The 23,642-nt window shown below is 47.4% G+C and overlaps 1 protein-coding gene across 5 annotated transcripts in view; it reads left to right on the top strand.

The window, feature by feature from the left end:
• SH3PXD2B (SH3 and PX domains 2B) overlaps positions 1–23,134 on the top strand; it is a 127,994-nt gene extending 104,860 nt beyond the window's left edge. For 3 of the 5 annotated variants that reach the window (XM_050962576.1, XM_050962577.1, XM_050962575.1), the window contains 8 exons: positions 7,509–7,643; positions 9,365–9,469; positions 10,290–10,373; positions 11,938–12,055; positions 14,008–14,234; positions 15,002–15,051; positions 15,693–15,818; positions 18,037–23,134. In XM_050962576.1, the coding sequence (XP_050818533.1) occupies positions 7,509–7,643; positions 9,365–9,469; positions 10,290–10,373; positions 11,938–12,055; positions 14,008–14,234; positions 15,002–15,051; positions 15,693–15,818; positions 18,037–19,569 (2,378 nt within the window). In that variant the 3' untranslated portion in view covers positions 19,570–23,134. The remainder of the gene's footprint in view (positions 1–7,508; positions 7,644–9,364; positions 9,470–10,289; positions 10,374–11,937; positions 12,056–14,007; positions 14,235–15,001; positions 15,052–15,692; positions 15,819–18,036) is intronic. The other 2 variants (XM_050962579.1, XM_050962578.1) reach the window with 1 other exon arrangement.
• Positions 23,135–23,642: the final 508 nt, after the last annotated feature.

Genomic DNA, 23,642 nt, shown 5'->3' with positions numbered 1-23,642 from the left:
AATGCCATTATGGTGCAAGGATTAGAGAGGCAGTGGTTTTATAGTCATCATTAACCTCTTGAATTATACTTTCTGTGCACCAGAAGGGGAAGCTATTGGTTGTTTGTTGTGGCACCTGCTGGATCACAGCCAAACTCTGATACAGCAGGAGAACTCTGACTGCAGCAGTGTGGACATAATTCCACTCCTGTTCTCAAGGCCTGAGGGCTCCTAGGTAATGTTCTGTAACAAGCAAGGGAAAGATGCTTGTGTAAATGCAACTTTAAGGCCTGAGGATGCTTCATGGCAAGATCCTTTTCAGAGACCATTGTTGATACCTTACATCTTCTAGCAGAGGGTGGTCCCTTGCCTTGTCTCTGTTTTAAGGGATCATTACTGTAAAGATCTTTGCTCCTCAGGTCCATTCACTCTTGCTGCTTATCTCTTTCCTATGTTGGTCCTGACTCCACACACACAGCAAGAAATAAACTTTAATGCACATTGTCCCTAAGGAACTAACAACAAGCTGCTGGTAACACATTCTCAGGGATAGAATTGTTTTCCAATTGCATATTTCTCTGAGGATAGTCAAGAGGTGTCAGCTGCCCTTTAAGGTAACATTAAGAAGAACAATCACTCCAGGGCCAGTGGCAGGAGCAATCCATGTTTATAAACTGGATTTTTGTGGATATAAACAAATGTGCTGTTAAATGGCCGTAGGTAATGCGCTAAATCCCCTCAACCCTATTTGGTGAAGAATGAAGGGAGTGAGTTACTCAATTCCCATTAAAAGTCAATGAGAGTTGGGCACTGTACATTAAAGCCCAGGCCTGCACAACTCGTAAATCAGCGAGGGCCATATTACTCCAAAGAAAACAGCTGAGGGTCAAGCCACCCCAGCCCTGCCGAATGCCCCCCACCAGCGCCGCCAAACCCCTCCAAAACACAACACCCTCCCCAGCGCCACCCCACCCCCTTGAAATACACCCCCCTCCCACACTGCCCGCCCCGCGGAAACAAACCCTCCTTCCCCAGCCCTGCCCTACCGAAACAGCGGTATTGAACCTTGGTAATATGTTATAGAGGGCCCCTAAGGTAGTATAATTAGGGTAAAAGAAAAATGTCTTTTTGCTAGAAGTAGAATAAGATCTTCCCCCAACTTTGTAATCAATTGCCCTGTTGAATGAATGAGGTGTGACTGAGGAAGGCGTGGAAGGCAGGCACCTCCAGACAGCTGCAACCCTTGGAGAGGGAATGGGAGCCAGACCAGATCAGTAGAACAGGTCAGCCATGGACTCATCGCTCGCCTCCTCAGCCCCCCACCCTCCCAGCTCGTCTACTCATCCCGCACTGCCCACCTACTTGCCTACTCAGCCCCTGCCACTGCCTGCTCAGCCCCCCCCCACCCCGCCACTGGCTCACCTGCCCCCCCGTCACTGCCCGCCTGCTCGCCTCCTTAGCCCCCCACCCCTCCCAGCTCGCCTACTCAACCCCCACCACTGCCCGCCTGCCTCTTCAGACCCCCTCCCTCACCTACCGCTTGCCTACTCACCCCGCGCGGGCTGCACAGTGAGCCCACGTGGGCCCCATGCGGCCCCCGGGCCACATGTTGTGCAGGCCTGTTATAGCCCCTTTGAAAATCTGTTTGATGGCTGATGTGTTTCTGGAGGTCAGGCTAGATGATGGGGGCAACAGGAGAACTCCGAAGTCTGATTTTGTCACTAATTTGTTTGTGTTTAAACTGTTTTACAAACCTCTTCCCTCAACACTATTTTTTTAAAGCTTCCAATAGAAAATATTTAAGTAAATACACATTCACCTGTAAGGTGTTTACAACCCATACACTGCAGCATTGGGCTAATGCTTGAGAATCTGAAAGTGAAATTGACATTTTATATATATATATTTCATATATATAATACACACACACACACACACACGCACAAACATGGTGGAACTCGTCTAGCAGATTATCAAAGGGCTAGTAACATAGATAAGGACATTTGGATGTTGGTTTTATTTTTAAATTATTCTTAACCTGGTCATGTCTCTTTAATTGTACTCAGGGCCGGCTCCAGGCACCAGCGAAGGAAGCAGGTGCCTGGGGCGGCCAATAGAAAGGGGCAGCACTCCGTCCGTTGTTGGGGCGGCACATCTAGGTCCGTGGCAGCAATTCAGCTTTGGGTCCTTTAGTGCCTCGCTTCCTCTTCCACAGCAGCTCAGTCAGGCTTTTCTTTGTTTTTTTTTTTATCTTCTCTTCACTGTGTGGGGCAGCAAAAAAAGCTGGAGCTGGCCCTGATTGTACTACATGTTGTTGTACTATGATCCTGCCTAGAGATCCCAACCAGGATCAGGTCACCATTGTGCTAGGTGCTATAGGAACAGAGAAAGAGACAGTCCTGCCTGAAGAGGTTCCATCTCAATAGGCAAGACAGGCAAAGGACGGCAGAAGGAAAACAAGCCAGACCCTGGCATGTCCACAGTGGAGACCTTTCAAGACTATTGATAAATGGCAATTCCATGTGATTTTTTTTTCTCACTTCCAGCCCTGATGAAGTTGCTGAACAAATAAGAGGGGCAGCAAAGAGGGGCTTGCCCTTCAGCATGTTCTCTGCATAACAGCAGAAAGAAATCACCACTGCAATAACCATGACATTCATAGACTCAGAGACCATCTAGTCTAACCTGCATAACACAGGCCAGAGAACCAGTGGAACTGGTGATGAAATAACATTTGCACAAAGTGAAGCCGGAGGTTTTTTGCAGGGGAGCAGGCGAAAGGGTTTAGCAAAAATGCCTATTTTACCTTTTTTGTTTCCTGTTTCTGTTTGGAAATGGAAGTGTCAAAACACCATGAGATAGGCTCTATTCTCAGTTATGACATCTCAGGACCACAATGGGGATGGGCTGGATATCTCTCTAGTGAGCCTGTTCTCGTGAAACTTCCCGCCTGTATTGGCAAGCCTCAGTGGTTTGGGTAAATGTCCAAACTTGCAGTTGAATTGAACTGCCACAGCTTTTGAGGTTGACTGTCACTTTTACAGTAAATGGTGCTGTGTATGGTTATTGGTGGCCTGTCACTGGAGTGAACCTACCCCTTTAGCAGTCCCTAGGCTGGTAGCTGGCTTGCCATGTGTTTACATGCTGAGCTGAACATAGCTGGGACTTGAGCTAGGTGAAGGCAACAGGCAGTGCCTTACAAGAGGCAGCTTCTGCCTGGCCCGGACGAGAGGAGCTGTACTTATCTCCCTTAGAACTCATTCTCTTGGCTTATCTTTAAACCTTAGCACCACAAGCCTAATCCAAAGACTTCACTGAGCTCTGGATCAGGGTCTGTTGATGCAGTGAGCACCCCCTTACTGGACCACATGCTTGTGGCAGTAGGTGCATTAGAGGCCATTCATGCAACACTTGGAAGGTCTCTTCATTCCTTGTTACAATTATTTGGCCCATAGTTCTTTTTCAAAGAACTTACCTTAAACTTTCTCCCCAGGCATACGCCTCTGGGTACTGCTCCCCCATCTTAAACCATCGATCTACTGCATGGTTATTTCTGAGACCCAAGCTTAGTCCTGAATAGGCCATTTTATTGTTAACTCAACATTGTATTTTTGTGGTTGTGGATAATTACCCCAAGAGAAGGAGCTGCTGGAATTAACTCCTACCTCTTCCGCCAGTAGCTGTTTACTGCTTTCTGTTGCTGGTTTAATAGCTATGGTGCAGGTGCCAGAATTGCCGGTTGAAGCTGCAAATAGCCCCAGAACAACGGATGTAATTATGTCTGGGGAAGCAGTGTTCTTCCCTCTCCTGTGTTCCTGTCCTCACTGGCTAGGTAAATCCTCTGTTCAGTGTAAAGCAGGAACCCTTCAAAGAAGCAATAAGAGCAGGAGAGGACATGGGTCCAGAACTCAAAGCACACTCAGTTCACTTGGGAGGGTTATTTTTAACTCATCCTGGTGACTGCCTCCCGTTTTTGACATGGAGGAAGCTCTAATTAACTGTAACTGAACCTCTGCACTCCCTGCTCACCTGGAACGCTGCAGATAGCTGTTTATAGTATGACACATGGAAAATTGCCTTTTGTGCCTTCGAATAGGACTGTCCAAAAAATACATCTTCCATTTAAACTTCTGTTATAGCGGTGCCTTCCCAGAGCAGGCTTTACATGTTAAGAACCTGGCACCGAGGAGTTGCTTCCTAGTGATCATAGCCTCCCAAAAATTTGGGATAGATTAGACCTAATAGGTCTCCGCCATCTCCACCTTCACCCTCCAGCTTTGGCTATCGCAGGATTGTTCCCTACAGTATGTTCTCCCTGGAGGGTATTCTCCAGGCTGTTTATTGTGTTCAGTTTTAAACTTCTCAAGTGGTGGGTCTCCCATCACTTCCCTTGGGAGGTAATTCCAGTCTAACTGGTCTCAGGAGTAGGATCCTTTTCCTGATATGCAGCCTGAATATTTTTGTGGCATTTCATTCCAATACTCTTAATCATGACCTTCACTTCTTACAGAATTCCTTTTCCTCATGGGGATACACACCTTGCTGAGATTTGCAGATGGTCATCTTATCTCCTTGTAATGTCATAGTCACTCTACTGAGGCAATGGGCGGCTAGGATTTATGCCTCCGGAGGGGTCCTTTATCTGAGACTTGAGGACAATAGCTGGAATATATGCAAAGCCCCTCAGCAAGCTCGATCTAAATTCTTTGACAAGACCCCTACTTTTAGCAACACTCTAGCTATAATAAACACTTAAGTCGCACAGATCCAATTCCTAGAGCACTTGGCAAATTAATTAATCCTCAACACATCCAAGAGAGAGAGGAAGTATTATCTTACAGGTGGGGAAGCTGAGACAGAGAGAGGTTAAATTATTTATCTGAGGCTGCAAAATGAGTTTCTGGCAGAACCAGGAGTAGCGTTCAGGAACTCCTAGACCACGTCTACACTACAGCATAAAATCAAAATTATTAAAACCGGTTTTACGCGTCCACACTAGGGCACATTAATTTGGTGGTGTACGTCCATGGTCCTAGGCTACCATCGATTTCCGGAGCGGTGCACTCTGGGTAGCTCAGTAAAAGAATATTTCCGTCCACACTAACCCTAAATCGATATAGTAATATCGATTTTAGGGTTACTCCTCTCATTGGGGAGGAGTACAGAAATTGATTTTAAGAGCCCTTAAAATCAATTTAAAGTGCCTTGTAGTGTGGAAGGGTACAGCGTTAAATCGATTTAACGCTGTTTAAATCGATTTAACGCTGTAGTGTGGACCAGGCCCTAGCTTGGCTTCTTTTTTTCAGTTCTCTCTACCACAATGTCTTACTTGTTAGAACTGTCTCCACTCGGATAACATATAGGCAAACAGCTGTGCCATTTATGTGGGTAGAATTTTATGATATATAAGGACAAACTGAGTTAGTAGAACTCCATTTCCAAAATGCAGCTGATTTGCACCATACACATGTTCCACAGAAGGAGAGCTGCACTGGAAATAAATACCAAGCAATGGCAGTGGATCTGTATCCAGAGCATTTTAATAAATGAGAAGTATTTTAAAAATCAATATAGCTTTGCACTCTCTTGCCAATTCTAGTTACATTTTTTTCCTCGCCTGATATATTCCAGCTTCCATCTGCTGGACCAGACTCAACGCATTTTAGTTTATACTGCCCCCTAGAGGCTGAGAATATTCTGAGCAAAACCAAAACTTTTCTGCCTTTGTCTTTCTGCAGGGCGTGGGCATGATGGATTTTGGTTTTAGTTCTTTTGGTTGTAACTTGTGTTAATATTCCATTCTGTAGCTGGCAGGACTCTTCTTACCATAGTGAGAATTGTGCTCTCTCTCTCTATCCTGTCTGTACTTGTCCCATGTCCAGCAGAGCAGGAAGATGCTTTGGAACATGAGGAAGCAGGCACATGTTAAACTGCAAGGCCAGCTGAATTCTTGGGGTTTTTAAAAATCTCTGTTTGCTTAAGCTTCATCCTCCAGAAGTGCAAGCTCAGAGCTCCTGTAGTGCCAGATGTAGTTACCACAGGAAATAACTCCACATATTTTACCTTGGCCAAAGGCCATGAAGGACAGCAGCAGAGACCCTGCCGCAGGATGCAAGTTATACTGGCTAACAATGTGCAGGGCATAGTGCAAACTCTCCTGCAGGCCTTAAGCTCCCTACACATTCCAATCACATTTGGCTGCGTTTTCCCTATCCAGCATGGAGAGTTGAAAGGCACTAAGCCTCAGGTTGATTTTCATTTGAACCACAGAAGTGCATGGTGTTTTACAAACATACAAGACAACAGAGTCCCTCTCTGCCCATGAAGTTTCTGATGTAAAGGACCGATCCTGTAAGCCTTCAATGAGTGAGTTCTTTGGCATTTAGGTGCATAGAGGGCTGATTAGATCAGGCCGTAAATGAGACAACTACTCACTCATGACATCACAAGGGGAGGCAATGGGAAAGGAGTTGAGTGCGAATGGGCAGAGTGAGACATAGAGGAGGGGTAATACTTTTCCCCCTTTCTTTTTCTCTGTCAGTGAGTTGCCTTCCTTGGATTTTCTTTGGTTATTTATGTGTATTTTAAATAAGAATCTACTGCAGGCAGAGGGCAGGACTTGGCAATGGAGACTAGTGGTGAAAAGCAAACCACGAGAATGAATCTGTGGAAGGACTTTTAATGGGGAGAAACATGAGGCAGTCTCTGAAATATATTGGGTTAGGCAGTAAGGCAAAGGAATGGGAGGATCTGTTTTGTCCTGTGGATGCTCGTGAAGCTGCTATGTGCAAACCCCTAGGTCAAGACTTTTAAAAGTGAGTTGTGAGTTTGGGTAACCAAACTGAGGCACTGTAAAGGGCCCTGATTTTCAGAGGGCAGATGCGCTGCACTTTCTGAAAATTGAGACTTTTAGGTTATGTTTCAACTTGGCCCTCCAAAATCTTGGCCTGTAGTTGTGCAGAATTATACAGGACGCCCCATCAGAACAGCCTCTCTTGGGGTATTTTGGCATTTCTGCTTGGAACCAGGATGGGCAGCAGCAGTGAGAAAATAACCAGATTTTTAAGTTACTTTGTTCTCTTAAGCTTTGCCCAACTTCCAAGAAGTTTGGGTTGAGGTTCAGGGTGATTCTCAGTTTATTGGAACCAGTTCTCCTGTCCATCAAAAATCTGTGCACTAGTTAAAGCCTCCCTTGGTTTTTCCTGAAATGACATCACTACCAGAGGAGACCAGGCAGATGTTTGCATCTATGGTGGTAGGAATGCTTGTGCACCTCTGGAGTGCAGGCAGGAGGTGGGAAGCAGGTTAAGAGGCCTCACCTGGCTGCACTGATCTCACCTGGCCACTCATTTTCTCTTCCTTTTCGCTCTGACTGTTTGATTCACCTTTCTCACGCTGGGGTCCAAATGATGCCCTGCTCCTGTAGCTTCTTGCAGGCCAGCAGTAGCTATGGAGCAGGTTGCTGATATGTGCTGTCGTGAGCCACTGGTGATTGGGTGCACAGATTGTGTTTTGTTCCCCACATGTAGGCGGTGACTTGGCATCAGTAGATCCCATGGTCCTGGAGCAGTATGTGGTGGTGGCAGATTACCAGAAGCAGGAGAGCTCTGAGATCAGCTTGTGCGTGGGTCAGGTGGTGGATATCATTGAGAAGAATGAATCAGGTAAGGAGAGCCCAAGTCTCTGTGGACCCAGATACGTGGCCTTAAAGAAATGGTTTTGAATCTAGCTCATCTCTAGCAGAGCAAGGTCCCCAGCACAGAGGGTGATAGCCCCAGAGTGTCATCATGGAAATAAAAATAACTTGAGCCAGCTGGCCTCTGGACACCTCCAAGGGGTCTCCTAAGGCTGTCCTCTCAGTTTGCCCACATCGGCAGTAACTGCTAGTGTTGCCATCTGAAGGCAGTCGGGGGCTGGTGTGAAATGGCTGTTCCTAGTGAACATAGTCAAGATATAGGCCCCTAAATTATGAGCCAGGTTATCCACAGTGCTGAGCACTCAGCAGATTCTGTTGACCTCTGTTGGACTTGGGGGTGCTCCGCACGTCTGAAATTTTAGCCACTTATTTAGGAGCCTGTTTACAGATATCTTGGCTCGTGTGTCCACATCACAAAAATCATGCCCAGAGATGGCCCCCTTGTTGGTGACCTCAGCTGAAAAGGACATGGGTGGAATGGAGAATGAAACGCCAGTGCAGCAAGGCACTTCAGCACAGGCGGAGCCTCACTGAAGTCAACAGAACAACCAACATGCTTCAAGTGAAGCACATACTTAATTACTTGGAAGGGACTATGTGAGTGGTTTAGGCCCAGTTTTGGGAATTTGTTTAAAAAGAGAATTAGCTTACAGACGTAATAGAAATTACTTCATGGATTTAACAAAGAAATCTGCAAATAGCTTTTGCTTTGAATTTTAACATTCTGGAAACCCAAAAACAAAAAGATTAATTGTATCAGCTCCTAATTTTTGAGAACCAGAAAGATGACATTGCAGCAAAAGTTAAACTAATTATCAGAGTCAAATATATATATATATATATATATATATATATATATATATATATATGAATCACACACACGTGCGCGCGTGCACACATACACACACACACACACACACACACCACAACACATTAGATTTCAGCCCTACTTTTCTGTTAGCAGATTGTACATGAGCAACTGCTGATGTTTCGTTCAAATTTTCCTGTCCTTCACAGATTTGTTTTTACAAATAATGTTTGGTCTTTAGATTATTCTCTCAACAAATGGCTTGTGTGTTTGATAATAGAGTGGGGTTGATTCATTTTGATTGGACACACAAGGTCACATGGTCCTGTTTGTGACCTCTGGATAGTTAGGTTTCCAGTGAGAATACTCCTGTTTGAGTTCTGAATTTGCTTTCCACAGATAGTCTTTAAAATTGGCTGTTTTCATGAATGCACAAGTGGTGGGAGCCAGTGGAGTATTTTTTTTTTTTTATTTGCAGCCAAATTCATTCATCTCTGCTAATTAGGCTGGGCTTGAATAATAAGCTGAGACAAGTGCAGGGAAAAAAAACAGTATAAAGAAGAAAAGTAAATTAGATTTTAAGAATCTTTGCTACTCCTAGCGACACATAGGGAGGGACTGTTGTCTTTTAAAGCCTGACCACTTTCCCTTCAAACTGTAAATCTCTGTAAGGTGGTCCGTGGTGCTCATGCAGCCGTTTGCCCTGTTGCTGTGGGTTCACCCAGATGTAGGCCCACTTTCCAGCCTGTTGCATACAGACCAGGCAAAGAGCATGATTGAACGGACTCCTGACTGGTTGGGGAGATCAGTCGTCAGCTGGTGGTTGTGGGTGCATGTTAAAACGGATGCCCCCAGCTAAAGGGTCTGCTGCTTATTTTCAGGCTGGTGGTTTGTGAGCACATCTGATGAGCAAGGCTGGGTCCCGGCTACATGCCTGGAAGCTCAGGATGGTGTCCAGGATGAATTCTCAATGCAACCTGAAGAAGGTAAGAAGCCAGTTTGAGAAGAACTGATCCACCACTCTATCCCAGTGTGCATGGGGACTTCCTGGGCTGCTTAGACCTTTTCCATTTAGCAGGATGGAGCCCAGGGCAGCAAACCCCCAAGTGACCTTGGATTGGGTCATTTAACAAGGCATGGCCTTAATCTCCCTATCTTCCCACCAGCAGTCAAGATGAGAACTGCAGCCAGCTGCTCTAGTGCTACTGGCAGAGCAGTTGGATGCTGATGGGTTTGAATAAGTGGCCTGCTCCTCCCTTTCTGCCGCAAAAGGGGCTGTGTGTGCCACCTCCCCAAAACACTCAGTCCTGCAACCTTGTGGGAGCCACAAGCCCTAATGTGGACCCCTTATCTGTGTAGCTGTTCACTTACTATTAATAAGAACATCAGGACTTCGGCAGGGCTTGCCTCTCCGCTCCTATTTCACATGAGCTACAGCCTTCCCCTTATTAGAGTGTTGTGTGGGGCTGGCAGGAGAAAGGAGAATACAGTGGCACATGCAGTTGGAATAACAAGAGTACAAGCTTTATTTAAGATAACTCGAAAGTGCCCCATGCTCCCATACAGCACATCCTGATCTCTCTAGGAACTGGAGCTCCAAGAAGTCTGGGTTTAATTTAGGTCCATAGTCAGGTTTACTCCACAGTCTGGGAGGGGGATCAGTGACCTGAAACCCAGATGAGTACAATCTGACAGCTCCATGGTGTCATCCCTGTCTTCTGCCTACGGGTGAGAATATAAGGTCTGGTGCTGCCTCCTTACGTCCTCTTTTGTCCCTCTCCTGCTTCCCTGACGTACTCCTCCCAGTCCCTTGGAGATACTGGTCTCTGCCCAGGCATGTTGGCCGCCGTCGGACTCTTGGGGACTTGTACACGAGTGGATGGGGTCAAGGTGGACGCTATAGAGACTTTTTCCACTGCCTTTGTTCTGTGCTTGGAGCCTTGCCTGTATCTGTCTGCATGTGCTGCAGCCTGTGGTATTTGTATGCCTTGCATGTGGTGAACTCTGCTTGTGTCAGCCTTCTGCATTCCAACTGTGCCTGTGTGCATTGCTGCCTCCTGCTGGTTGTATTGTCAAACCTGCTCACATCAATAAGCATTCCCTCTGCTGGCTACTCCTTTAGCTCATTGGGTAAAGGCCTATCTATTCTGCGTCTGAAGGCTGGAGTTTCTGCTCCCTGATATCATATGTGTGCAGAGCTTGTACACTGGGCTATGAACCTGGATCATAGCACTTCAGTGGGGGTTAGGAGATGAGGGCTCAGCTCAGAGCTTCTGGATGTTACAGGACATTTCTTAGCTTTGACTCAGCATGCAAAGTGGATGGAGAGTCATATGGAAAATGAGCTTCCAGCTCTCCAGTGGGCAGTTCCATTCCAGGGATGCAGAGGTGGGAAAACTGTAGGGTGGAGAAAAGTGATGCTGCAGCATCTCTGAGTTTTGAGTTTTTCCCCAGGTGTTCTGCATCCTGTTCCAGCACCAGCTAAGTGCAAGCCCTGCATGGGTTTGCCCCTCAAAAGCAGGGACAAGGTGAGGGAGATGAGGAAATAAGGGACAGCTGGTTGATCTATCGCATCTTGTTTGCAAAGTGGGTGTTGCTAGCAGAGTGTTTTGTCCTTGCATCTCCTTCCCCATTAGAAAGAAGACCTCCATATCCCTGCCTGCGGTCGCTCAGTCCAGGAGGTAGGGCACCAGATTAGGAATCTGTTCCCAGCTCTGCCTCTCACTCATTGTGTGACCTTGGCCAAGTCACTTCCCTGCTTGCTCGATTTCCTCCTCTGTAAAAGGGTGTGTTAGCACAGACCTACCTTTGTAGAGGGATTTGAGATCCCTGCATGACAAGTTATTTCTTTTTGCGCTTTTTAATTATTGTTCCATGGTGCCCCCTGTCTGAACTGTGGCTAACACAGCATCATGGCGCATCAGGGTGGCTCAGTGACTGAGTGGATGTGAGAGGTGGGAAGATTAAGATTAAAGCAATGGACACCCTGAAGCACAATCCCCAGGTTGGCTGTGGGCTAAGGGGAGTGGCAAGAGAGCTGGGTTTCTTAAAGGGATCATATCCAGTCCTGCTTCCCTAGAAGAATAGTGATTGTAAAATAGGGATTCAAAGCGGCGAGGGGTGGGGTGAATCCTTGAGGCTTTAGAAATAACAGAGGACACAGCCCTGAAGGAAAACGGGAACTGTTCAGAGAGCTAAGCCAGCCTTGCCTGGGCCAGGTCTGTCCTACCATATGGAATGCAGATTGGGACTCTATGGCCCTGCCCAGTGTGTTGGTGAACTGGTGTGCGCTTGTACATTTCAAAGCAAATCCATCAGCATTTGGAAATGTATTTTACCGACAAGTCTGTTCCAGAGGAGTATGTACGCGTGCACTCTTAGCGTGGCTCCTATTCTAAGGAATTTTGGTTTTCCTAAAATAATCCATTTATGACACTGTGTTTGTGCTTAACAGAGGAGAAGTACACAGTCATTTACCCATATACTGCTAGAGACGAGGATGAAATGAACCTAGACAAAGGGGATGTGGTAGAGGTGATCCAGAAAAACCTTGAGGGCTGGTGGAAAATCAGGTACCTTCCTCCCTCTTACTATTCTCACAGGATGCAGGTGGTGTTTGTACAAAGGTTGGGCGTGCTGGGGGGAGATATTGAGTGTGTGTGAGAAATAATCTGAACTATCTTTTTAAGGTTTTTGTCTGAGGGGGGCTTGCTCCAAAATCCTAGAGGGTGGCATCCTCTAGCTCAATGTATTAGGGAAACAGCCAGTAGCTGGAGTGAAAGACTGGGCGTTGGTGCCTCTGGGTTCTGTTCCCAGCCCTGCCACTGACTCACTGTGTGGTCTGGGGTTCTCGGGGTTCTGATTATCCAGGCTGTAAAATGGGTGCCATGATCATGATCCTTGCCCATCTTTCATCCCTAGATCTCAGAGCACTTCAGAAAAGTGTCAGGTAAATGCACAGTATTATTACTACTGCTAAAATGCCAAAGGCACTAACAGTAGAGCAAGTAGGAAGAGATGCCAATTTGGCAGCCTTGTTCTGCCTGTTATTTGGGGAAAAGGAAAAGGGTGGTAGTTAAGGGCACTTCTGCACTGTAGAAGCTATTGTGTGTGTCAGAGGACCTTGGTATGTGATGGTCTCAGACACAGCTCTGTCTTCTCGCCTGATTGTCTCTGTCTAATGTATCTCTCCAAGTCCTTATATGACCCCGGTCAACATGGTTTGCTGTTGCAGTGCAGATAGGACTTGGTCTTACCTCATTCCCAAACCACTACAGCCCTGCTAAGGTCCCATGCCCTGGCACAGCTCAGGCACATGGTTAAAACACAGATCAGTCCCATCTTGGTGCAAGGGTGAGCTGTGTTTTAATTGTGTTGGGGGAAGCAACGACACCACGGTAGTACCTCAACAGCATATGAGAGACCTATATCAGCCCCTTAATCTTACTGCATGCATCATTTTCATGGAAATGCCAGTGTGCTGGTGACTGTACATATGTCCTGTATGAAGGCCATCTATGCAGGCTAGATCCTCCGACTGTATTATGAGGCTTTTCTTGAAACATTGTCATCCAGGCCAGACCTGCTGTCCTCAGCCTGTTTCACAGGCCAAAAGTCTCTGAGCATCCAGGGCTGAGGCTCATTTAGTCTCAGAGGCTGGGCGGGTGTTTGCAGGCTAGCAAAGGGCATGTGCGGAGTTGGGTGGGAAACGCCTTGGTTTTCTTAACCTTGCACTGAACCTGTGGCATTGGTAGCAGCCAGGCCAAAAATATGCACATTGATTTCTTAAACTGGAAAAAGTTGCTGTGGAAAAGCTCAAGCCAGTTACAAGCTCAGCAGCTGATGCCATCTGAGCCCTATGACTTCACCCCTAGCCAGCTGGGAGAGGTCTCCTGAGCTTGATGCGAGACCCATGTGCATGGCAGAGGCACTCTGTGGATGGATGTGTTTTTTCAATCAGAGCGAGGGGGTTGGGTTCTCCACCAGACTCCGTGTGAATTTAGTGCAGGGAAAGGAGCCAGACAGACAGCCCTGCACACTAAATGCCTGTGTTTTAATCCAAAGAGCAGGTACATCATGGGGAGTAGCGGCTGTTCAGTTTCCCCTGACGTTGCTCCGTCACTGTGCCTCACTCCAGTCTCAGCCATTCCTGAAGGGGAGAGAGGAGAGGAGATTTCATTTCCCACTTAGTCCCAGATCTCTCTGCTACATCTGCTTGCAAAGGGGGCACCTGGCCCCTGGAAGCATGGACTGAAACCAAACAAATTCGTTTCATACAGAGGCCTGTGTGGAGAAGTCTTGGTCAGCACCTTCCAGACCTGCCAGCTAGCACTGTATGTCTCTGTGACTCAACACTGATCCCCTGACCCAGCCACTGCCCCGCCCAAACGTAGTTGGGCAGACATATGGGTTGGCTCACTGGAGCAGGCAGAGCTCTGAGGTGTAGGAGGTGCCAAAGTAAGAGAGGTTGGTGCTGGCACGAGCCCCAGGTGATGAGGCTGAAGGAAGGATCACATTGTTACAGGTATCAGGGTCAAGAGGGCTGGGCTCCGGCATCCTATCTGAAGAAAGGAACTGGAGAGATGTTTACACAGAAATTAGGATCTGGCTCATCCACCCACTCATGTGCCCTGGATCTGGATGGTGTTCCCCGGCAGCAGAACTCAACGGGCCGAGAGAAGGACGGGCCCAACAACCAAAGAGAGGGAAGGTTTGATGGTCGACCATTACCTCAAGCTGACATTCGACGCAGTAAGTGGGTAGTGGGAAGATTCTAAAAGTTGGGTGTTTGGTGCAGCTCCTGCAGCATGGCTGTGTTACTGAACAGTGCAGCTGGGTGCAGGAGAGGAAGCCAGCTGCCCTTCCAAGGGCTCCTGGGTACTGGGCGCTTTGCCACTATGTCTGGACATGACTGTGTTAAGAACGAGGCTCTTAGTGGAGATCAGGGAGACTGGCCTGGGAGCCAGTGAGGATCGTTCTGTGTAGTTACCTGAGATCTTTAGATCTCTCTAATGGGGCAAAGACAAACATGGGTTCTGCTCCCCCTCCACTAAGTCTTCCCATTCTCCTTTCTCATGAATGGAGCACATCTCATCCCCCTTGGTAGCTGTGGGTGGGTGCTTCTGGATTGTCCCTGCAAGGTTAATCACTGAACCGGGTTTGAATGCAGGTTTCTGTATGGGTACAGCAAGTGCACTAACATGCCACCCAGCTTCCCCCTTCCCATGCATGCCCACTTGTGCACTGTGGCTTTCGCTTCTGGTTAGGCTCCCCTGGCTGGGTGTGCTGGAAAGACTCTAGGTCCCGATAGTTCCTGAATGGATTAGGCTCTGTCTGACTCTGTTTGCTTTAGGAGAAATGAGAAGCAGGAGCAGCCTAGCTGCACTCTGTGGGGAGGGAAGGGCATAAGGTTTAGATGTGGGGTTCGTTGCTGCTCTCCTCTGAAACGTGTCGTTTTGGTAACATGTCTGGACATTGTGCCTCAAACTTCAATGGAATCTGGAATTGTTTCTCCACAGAGTCACCAAAGATGAGGCAGAGGCCCCCTCCTCGCCGAGATCTCACTATAGTAAGTGACTGGACCCAGCTGTCCCACTTGCCATCACTGCCACCTCCCCTCTGCCAGAGACGTTTGTGTTTCCCTTGGCTCAGGATCCCGGGAGAATGAAGCTTCTGGGGCAGAAGAGATGGGAGATTTCTCTCAGAAGGGAGCTCTGGTTCTTTCACGTTCTCTGCTTGGGATCTCGCTATGTGCAACAGCTCTGTTGCATGCAGATGTATCTAATGCAAGGGCAGGGCCTCCCTGCAGCCATAAACACTCAGCTGGTTGTATTTATTCTCGAAGCAAAACTTTTTGTTTTTTAAGTCAAGGGGATAGTTGGATTGAATAAATTGTTCGTCCCATAGGTTACAGACTTGCCACGGTTAGACTGAAAACCCGCTCCCTTTCCCTGGGGCTGGCAAGCCTACAGGAATAGTAGCTGAGTCAGATGTGCCATTGAAAGCAATCTGGACAAATTTGTGTCCAGCCTGAAGACAGGGTTAGTGTCTGTGTCTGTGAGGGTGCTCTGTGTGCCAAGTGGGTCAGCTAGTGATGCTGTCTGGCAGCCTCCTTCTCTCTGGCTAGTTAGCCATTGTGAGCCATCCATGCAGGTGTTCGAACACGTCTTCCAAGAGATGAGCTGGATTATTGTTTTTTATTTACAATAGCCACGTGGTTTGAACCTGCCTAAACCTCCTGTCCCTCCCCAAGTGGAAGAAGAATATTACACCATTGCTGACTTCCAGACCATCATCCCCGACGGCATCAGCTTCCACGCAGGAATGAAAGTGGAGGTGAGACTACATGCCATCTTCCCTCCCTCCCTCTCACTTCTCCTCCTCTAAGTCACCCATTCAGTTCACCGTGAGTGAGTCTGGGATCACCCTCTTATCAACCCCCACTGAGATTTTCCGTGGGTGAGGTTCACAAAAGAACTAGATAAGTTCATGGAGGATAGGTCCATCAATAGCTATTAGTCAAGATGGGCAGGGATGGTGTCCCTGCTTCTGTTTGCAAGAAGCTGGGAGTTGACAGCAAGGGATGGATCACTTGATGATGACCTGTTCTGTTAATTCCTTCTGGGGACCCTGGCATTGGCCACTGTCGGAAGACAGGATACTGGGCTAAATGGACCTTTGGTCTGACCCCAGTATGGCCATTCTTATGCTATTATGGCCTATTGAGGTGGATTCCAGTCCTGGTGGGCTGTGTGTCGCACCACTCCCAAATCCTGTTAGCCCATGGGGTGGGTTTCCAGACGTGGAGTCTGTTGCTGGTCATAGAGGCACTATTAGCTGCCCCGGGGAGAGGCTGAATCCTGGTGGTAGGCCCATCTGTGCACTTGGAGGGTTGATTCTGTGCCAGGCAAAATGAGTCTCCGGTACATGGAAGGGATCCTCCACATGCTCATAGCATTTTCGAGCCTCTGACCCTCGAATGCCCTAGTGGACTCTTGTGTTTGGCCCTGTGGCAGGGTGCTGTGCTCCTGCACCAGAGGCCATTGGAAGCCTCTTGACTAATAGTGGTAGGTTCTTCCTCCTTCCAGAGATGGGGCTTTCATTCACCTAGTCACAGGTCTGGTCTACACTTAAAAGTTTTGCCAGCATATCTGTGTCTGTTAGGAGTCTGAAAAAATCTCACACACTCCTGCTGGCATAGCTGTGCTGGTAGAAGCCCTAACACATGCCATTATACTGGCAAAATAATCCTGGTATAGGCTATCCTGGCAAAAGGACTCTCTTGCCAGTATAAAAGCTGCGTCTTCTCTTGGACAATGGAAGCTGCATCTCCACTTGCTGATATAGCTACACTGGCAAACCCTTTCTAGTGTAGACCCAGAGCAATCTAATTTACCATGCCGTCAGTGGCTGGGGGTTTCAGCGATCTGCTTGTGGTAACTGTCTTGGCTGGATGGCTCAACAGTGTCACCTAGTGGCTAGTTGCATTATGTGTCTTGATTTTTTTTCCCCTTTGAAGTCTTGAAAAATCTCAGACTGTCCTTGTCTCCTGTTCAGGGTCAGATAGAGCTGAAAGGTGACTCTGAACCCAGCAGAACCTCCCTCATGTGCTGGTGTGCCTGAGATGTTTTTTCTTTTGAAAAATACTATGAATTTGGTGCTCATGAAAATGGAAAATGTAGAAAAGCCTGTATCTCCAAATGGGCATGTGGGTTTAAAAACATGGGCCAGAATCAGCTAAGGCCAGACAGAGTGCAGGCACTGAGACAGCTTCTCCCCCTACACATATGCTGGTACACCTCTGTCTTGACCTGCAGCCCTTCTGCTATTCCAGCCCCACTGCTCTGCCAGTCCACCTCTCTCCTGACCTGAACCATCCTCTGTAGTGAGAGGGACCCAGGATTGAAATAACAAACAGCTCTGCCAATGCATCTCAGTCCTGACCCAGAGCACCCCTTGCAATTCTATCCTCACCTCTTCTCATGAAACTCCTCCTGCAGGCCCCCTGCTCTTGCAGTGCCAATCATGTCCAACGTGCGGAGTGTTCTGATGTGGCAGTAGTAAAAACTTGATTTAAATCCATTAGACTCACTTCCCTGTGACTATATCAAGTTTTAATACTGGGCTTGTGGAGTTGACAACAGTGAGGTCTAGTACCTGGAGCACTGGACTGGGACTTGGGGAAACCTGAGTTCTCTTCCTGGCTCTGCCACTCCCCTGCTGGCTGAGTTTGGGCCAAGTCACTTCTCCTTTCTGTGCCTCAGTTTCCCCACCTGTAAAATGAGGATAATTCCCTCTTATAAAGTGCTTTGAGATCTCTGGATGAAAAGCGCTATAGATGAGAGGTGGTATTATTATCTTTATTATTATTATTATTATTTGTTGGCCCATTGTACCTGCTGCCTCCCTTTCATGCTCATGGTCCAACGTTTCAGAGGTGAGAGCCTCCATTTCTAGGCCACACTTTTTTTGCCCTTTGATTCATAGGCAGCTGTTGTGCAGAGAGGCCTGGTTATATACTTCTAAGATGTGATGGTCGTGTTTTTTCTTCCAGGTGATTGAGAAGAACCTGAGTGGGTGGTGGTACATTCAGATTGAGGAGAAGGAAGGCTGGGCCCCAGCTACCTTTATTGATAAATACAAGAAAACTAGCAATGCTTCTAGACCTAACTTTCTAGCACCGTTGCCTAATGAGATGGCCCAGCTCCAGCTTGGCGAGGCCACTGCGGAGCGCAACACCAATGAAGAAGCCACTGGGCCATCCAGGCCTCTGCCTGAAGCTCCACCTAATGGTATAGACTGTGGAATGAAATGGGCCAAAGACTGGAAGGGAAAGGAGGCTCTCAAGAGTGCCCCTTCGGAGAGCGGTGATGTAGCTGCTGGGTATGAGGAGATCTCTGATCCGGATACAGAGGAGAAGCCCAGCCTCCCACCCAGGAAGGAGTCGATCATTAAATCCGAAGGTGAGTTAACGGAGAGGCAAAGGCCTCCACCCAAGCCCCCAGGCATGATCTTGCCAATGATCCCTCCAAAGCAGACAGCCGCCCCGAGGGACAGCAAGAAGCCAGAGCTGAAAACAGAAAAAGGAAAACTGTTCCAGCTGAAAAATGAAATGGGCCTGGAGTGCGGGCACAAGGTGTCAGCCAAAGAAGTGAAGAAGCCGAACCTCCGACCCACTGTCAAGCCAGCCAAGCCAAAAGCTGAGCCCCCAGAAGACAAGTCTGAGCCAATGACCCAGAATCCCTTCTTGAAATCAAAACCTCAGATCAGGCCGAAACCAACTGCAGCCTCCAGGACAGACCCACCTCAGGCAGATGATAAACTGGACATTGGCAATCTGAGAAGCAAGCTCAGACCTGCTAAGTCCCAAGAGAAACCCTCTGAGCAGGACCCCATGCCTACTGAAAATGTCTTCAATAACAATGTGCTCCCAGCAGAGGTTTCTGGTAGGCCTCAGGAGCGACCGAGTGTGGAGAACAAACCTCCAACCAAACAGGATAGCCAGATCCCAAAGGAGGCTCCAACCAGAGCTCCCTTCAGCCTGCCAAAGATAGTCGACAGTGAGCCCAAGAACAGCTCCCCGACTCCCAGAGAGCCACCACTTCAGCGGCCAGTGGTGCCACCCAGGAGACCTCCTCCTCCAAAGAAAGTGGTATCCTCCTCCTCTGGTCCCACTGCAGAGCTGAAAGCCCCACAGAGGGAAGTGCCTGAAATCAGAGCTGCCTCGGTGCCTGGCCGGCCCATGCTGGTTCCGCCAAAGGCCAAACCATTCCTGCCTGCTATGTGCCAAGATGAAGCCAAAGGGAAAAGCAGCTTAGGCCCAAAGGTAACATCCAAGCAGGTGGAGAGAGGGGAAGCCAGGGAGAGGACAGCTGCCCCCTTCACCAGTCCAGATATCTCCAAAGAAGCCCTCTATGTGGCTGTGGCAGATTTTGAAGGAGACGAAGAGACCAGCAGCTTTAAAGAAGGGACCTTATTTGAAGTTCGTGAGAAGAACAGCAGCGGCTGGTGGTTTTGCAAGGTCCTAACTGGTGGACCTTGTTGGGAGGGCTGGATTCCCTCCAATTATCTAAGGAAGAAGCCATAGCCTTCCCTCAGTTTACACAGTTGAAGGTTCCTGTTCTTTCACCCGAGTATTTAATTAGCTTATTAATTTATAGTTTTCTATAATGCTGGCTTAAAAATATGCGGGATACTGTACATTCCAATTTGTGCCATTCCTGAGACAGAATTCAAGAAGCAGGCTTGACATAACGCAGCTAGGCCTTCATTCCTGCTCTATCTGCTCCCCCCTTCATAGGAAATACTTTCCTCCTTTGTCCATCTATGGCAGCCCAGCCCCTGTAGATGGACATGTGAAGTTATTTCTCAACAAGCTTCTTGGTGTATGTTGGCTAACACAGTTCCTTCCCTATCCTAGAAAAATTATTGGTGCCCACTAGGCTTTTTGATGTGACAACAGGGAAACCAGAGGAAATTCAGCCACGATCCAGGTAAAGAAATGAAGCCAGCCCCACTCACCAAATGGAATCTGGAATAACAAAAAGAGTTGCTTTTCCTGGTGGCTCAGAGTCACTGTTAAATGTCTGATACTGTATAGCCAAGTCCGGCCTTACATAGGAACCACAGGAAACCATGGGGGCAGGGAGAAACAGTACTGTAAAATCAGGTCTATATAGCTGTGTGTGCATTAACATGCTCACTCATGGCCATGTGTCGCAGTCCAGTTAAGTTTGTGCCTTGCTTGCTTGTACCATCAAACACAGTCCTTTTACCTCTTGTTTCCTGTGCAATGATGTGTGTTAATTTAAATATCATTTTATTTTTTAAAAAAGATAAACTAATGGAATGGAGGATCCTCTGTGCTGGGCCAGGGCCCTGCTCCGACTTGTGGCTGATGGTGATTCAGGCAAGCTCTGTCACATTTCATTTCAGTGGCTGGAGAGAACTATATGCAGCATGGTTCACAATGGGCTTGGCAAAGAGAACTTGGATGATCGTGGGCGAGAAGGTGCTGGTATCATCTAGTACAATCCAGAGTGTGGACTTGGTCCCTGGAGGTGAAAAAGAAGAGGGGAGCATGTGTGACTTTTCTGGTACTCAGGTGTTGCTGTTTCTCTTAGGCTTGGCTGTCCCTTGTTTTGCTTTCCTTTGGGGTGGGAGAATATAGTGCCTTTTATTGATACCTTGCTTCCCATTTAAAGAGTTCTCATCTCCTAACCATACTGGGCTTGTTAAACTCTCTCTGAAATGGTTTATCTGCCTGTTTCTTCATCTCTCTTTCAAGCTGTTCTCGAGATACTTCCACTGTGTCCTCCATGTCTGTGCATATGTCGATGTGCTTGGAGGTTTCACTTAAAATAAAGTGTGTTTCAACATTTTCACACTCCTGCCTGCCTGGACTAACCCCACTTGCTTGCAGTGTTGCTGATTCCAGGAGGAAAGTAGATTTCATCTGATTGGCTGTCATTCCCTCACATCCCTTTCTTTCCTTTTGTATTCAACTCACTGTGGATTCAGCACAGTGCCTTCTCGAGCCTAGAAGAGTTTTAAACCCCACTTTTGAGGATTACCACTTGCTCCTTCCCACCTGCCACATGCTAACTGTAGCAGTAAGCACTGCAGAGGTGACTCCACAGATACAGTTTCCATAGATGGAATTCTGCACAGGTTCCAACAAAAGCAAAGTCCAACAGAATCAGATACTGGCAACCTTATTGATGCAGCTTGACAAGTCATATCAGGGCATTTTGTCCCCATGCACACAGTCCCATCCCCTGGACAACTATTCATTTAACTCCATTCCTATTCATCAAGTCTTTATCACGAAGGTATATGTAGGATTATCAGTCTTAGTTTATAGAGCACAAACTTAATGAGAACCGTATTGTACATGTCTCTTTCTCTTTCTCCATCCCCCTCTCTCTTTTTTCCCTTTGTCTAGAGCTTTATAAGATTGCAGCTTGTGGGTCATGTGGTAACTAATAATCTCATTGTTTTTGGTGACCCGTGGTAAATACTTTATAATAGGATCCAACAATGCAAGGTAACTCGTGTAGTATTGGTGATGTGCTTAGATGCTCCCAGCAGAATCGGGTAGAAATGTAACCCTGCAACGTTGCTGCATTGCATCTCTTTGCTTAGTTAAAATTCCTCCTTTGTGTAAATATGGATGTGGCTGATTATGGGTTAAAAGTGGGCTGGCCAGCAGTAAAACTTTGTTCATGTCTTCTTTGAGTTGTGAAGGTACTAGACAGAATTGTGTCCCTTCTCTTTCACTAGCCTTGGGCTGCTACTGTGCTGTTAGTTCGCATACACATACTCACACTAGCTTGATGAGAGCTAGCACAAGTACAGACAGCAGTGTGGCCGTGGTAGCATGAGCAGCGGCATTGCTTAGCCATCCTGAATACGTACCTACAGGGTGCAGGTGGGTTTGTACTTGAACCAGCAAATATAGACACTGCGCGTGCTTTCCCTATGGTATTTCAGCTCTCTCTGTCACGCTTAGACTTCATTGATCTTTGTTCCGTTTCAGTGAGACAATGTCATTTCTGTTGCTTTGGTGCCAAATTAGGGCTATTTTCCCCCAGACTAAATGCTGAGACTGTGTTAATGAATGCTTCGTGCTGTAGAACTCTTAATACATTGAGCCAACTACAGTGATAATTACAGAATTGATCTGTGGTTACTGCACAGGCGTCACATAGCTGTGGGTTAGTTACCATCACCTGCTGTATAAGTGGTGGTAACACTTCAAAGGATCACAAGCCCTATAAACTAGCTGGCTTAGAGAACACAAATAATCGTCTAATGCCCCTGCCATTTCCTAGTCTTTCCCAGACCAGATATTGCGCCGCCCTGCCCTTGCCATATTTTAAATCAGAAAGGGTCTCAGGCTGGCAAAGAAGATCCCTGTGTGGAAGAGGCTGAGAACTTTACTACATAACACCCTCCCTTTTATCTGGGATCTACAAGAAAACTCTTCAGACACAGATAGTATGGTTCAGTGCTCAGAGCAGAGGGGACAACCTTCTGATTTCTCCCTGTCTGTGCTACTGAAGCTCTGTCACCACAGGCAGGGCATGTCACCTCTGTGCCTTGTTTACCTGTCTGTAAAATGGGGGTAATTCTACTGACCTACCTTGCTGGGGGATTGGGAAGCTCAGTTAGCTAATGCTTGCAAAGCACTTTGAGAACCTAAGCCAGAAGGTACTGGAGAAGGGCAGAGTTTCATTTTAAATATGATTCCCTGGTACCTCAGCATTAAACTCCTCTATTGTTACAAAGTACCTGCCTTCCATGGAAATCCTTCACCATGCAGCTCAGTGATTAGCATTTGCTGTATGGGTGTACAATACTCTTACTTTCTGTATAACAAACCCAGCTTTGCGGCTCTTCAGTTCGGTGTATCGCAGGCAGGCTGGAGGCCTCAACTGCAAACTATGGAAGACTGTTTGTTTGTCTCCTTATACTATGTAAACACGTATAAATCTCTACATTACTGTGGGTGGGCAGGGGTGCCTGAGGAAGGTAGATATGGCCTATGTAAATGCCATATCTATACTTTCGCCATTAGGCTTGTTTGGTATGGGGGGGGGGGTAGGGAGGGATTTTTTTGATTTGTTTTTTAAATAAAAAAAACTGCTTGACTGGTTTCAAGCAGAATTGTGACCATGTCTGTGGTTGGTGTGTGTTTGTGCTGCTAAGGAGCTGGCTGTCGTGGAAGTTGAGTCTTGGCACTGGGCTTGGGGGCTGCAATGTAGTGTTATTTTGGAAAGTATGTTGCATCCACTTTAGAGCGTGACAGCAAATCCACACAGAACCAGGCCCTTCTGTTTGTTGCCTGTTCTCATTGGGGAGCGAAAGGGATTTCTCTCCTCCATCAAGGTTTTTACACAGTGTCAGCGCAGCTTCTTCATTTATCACTTTATTTGCCCCTTTGTGTCCATCACAATAGCCGGTGACCCACATTTCAGTCTGTACTTCTTAGCTGGGAGCAGAGGAGCTGCTCTTCAAAGACCTCCTGAGAAGATCTTTTTATGATGACTGTCAACACCATCCAGAGAGCCGCTGATCATCTCTGCTGAACAGACTGTAAAAATGGCCATACTGAGTCAGACCAATGGTCCATCTAGCCAGTATCCTGTCTTCCAGCAG

Source organism: Gopherus flavomarginatus, chromosome 7 (assembly GCF_025201925.1).
Source record: "Gopherus flavomarginatus isolate rGopFla2 chromosome 7, rGopFla2.mat.asm, whole genome shotgun sequence".
NCBI lineage: Eukaryota > Metazoa > Chordata > Testudines > Testudinidae > Gopherus > Gopherus flavomarginatus.
This window is presented reverse-complemented; position numbering and strand designations above follow the sequence as displayed.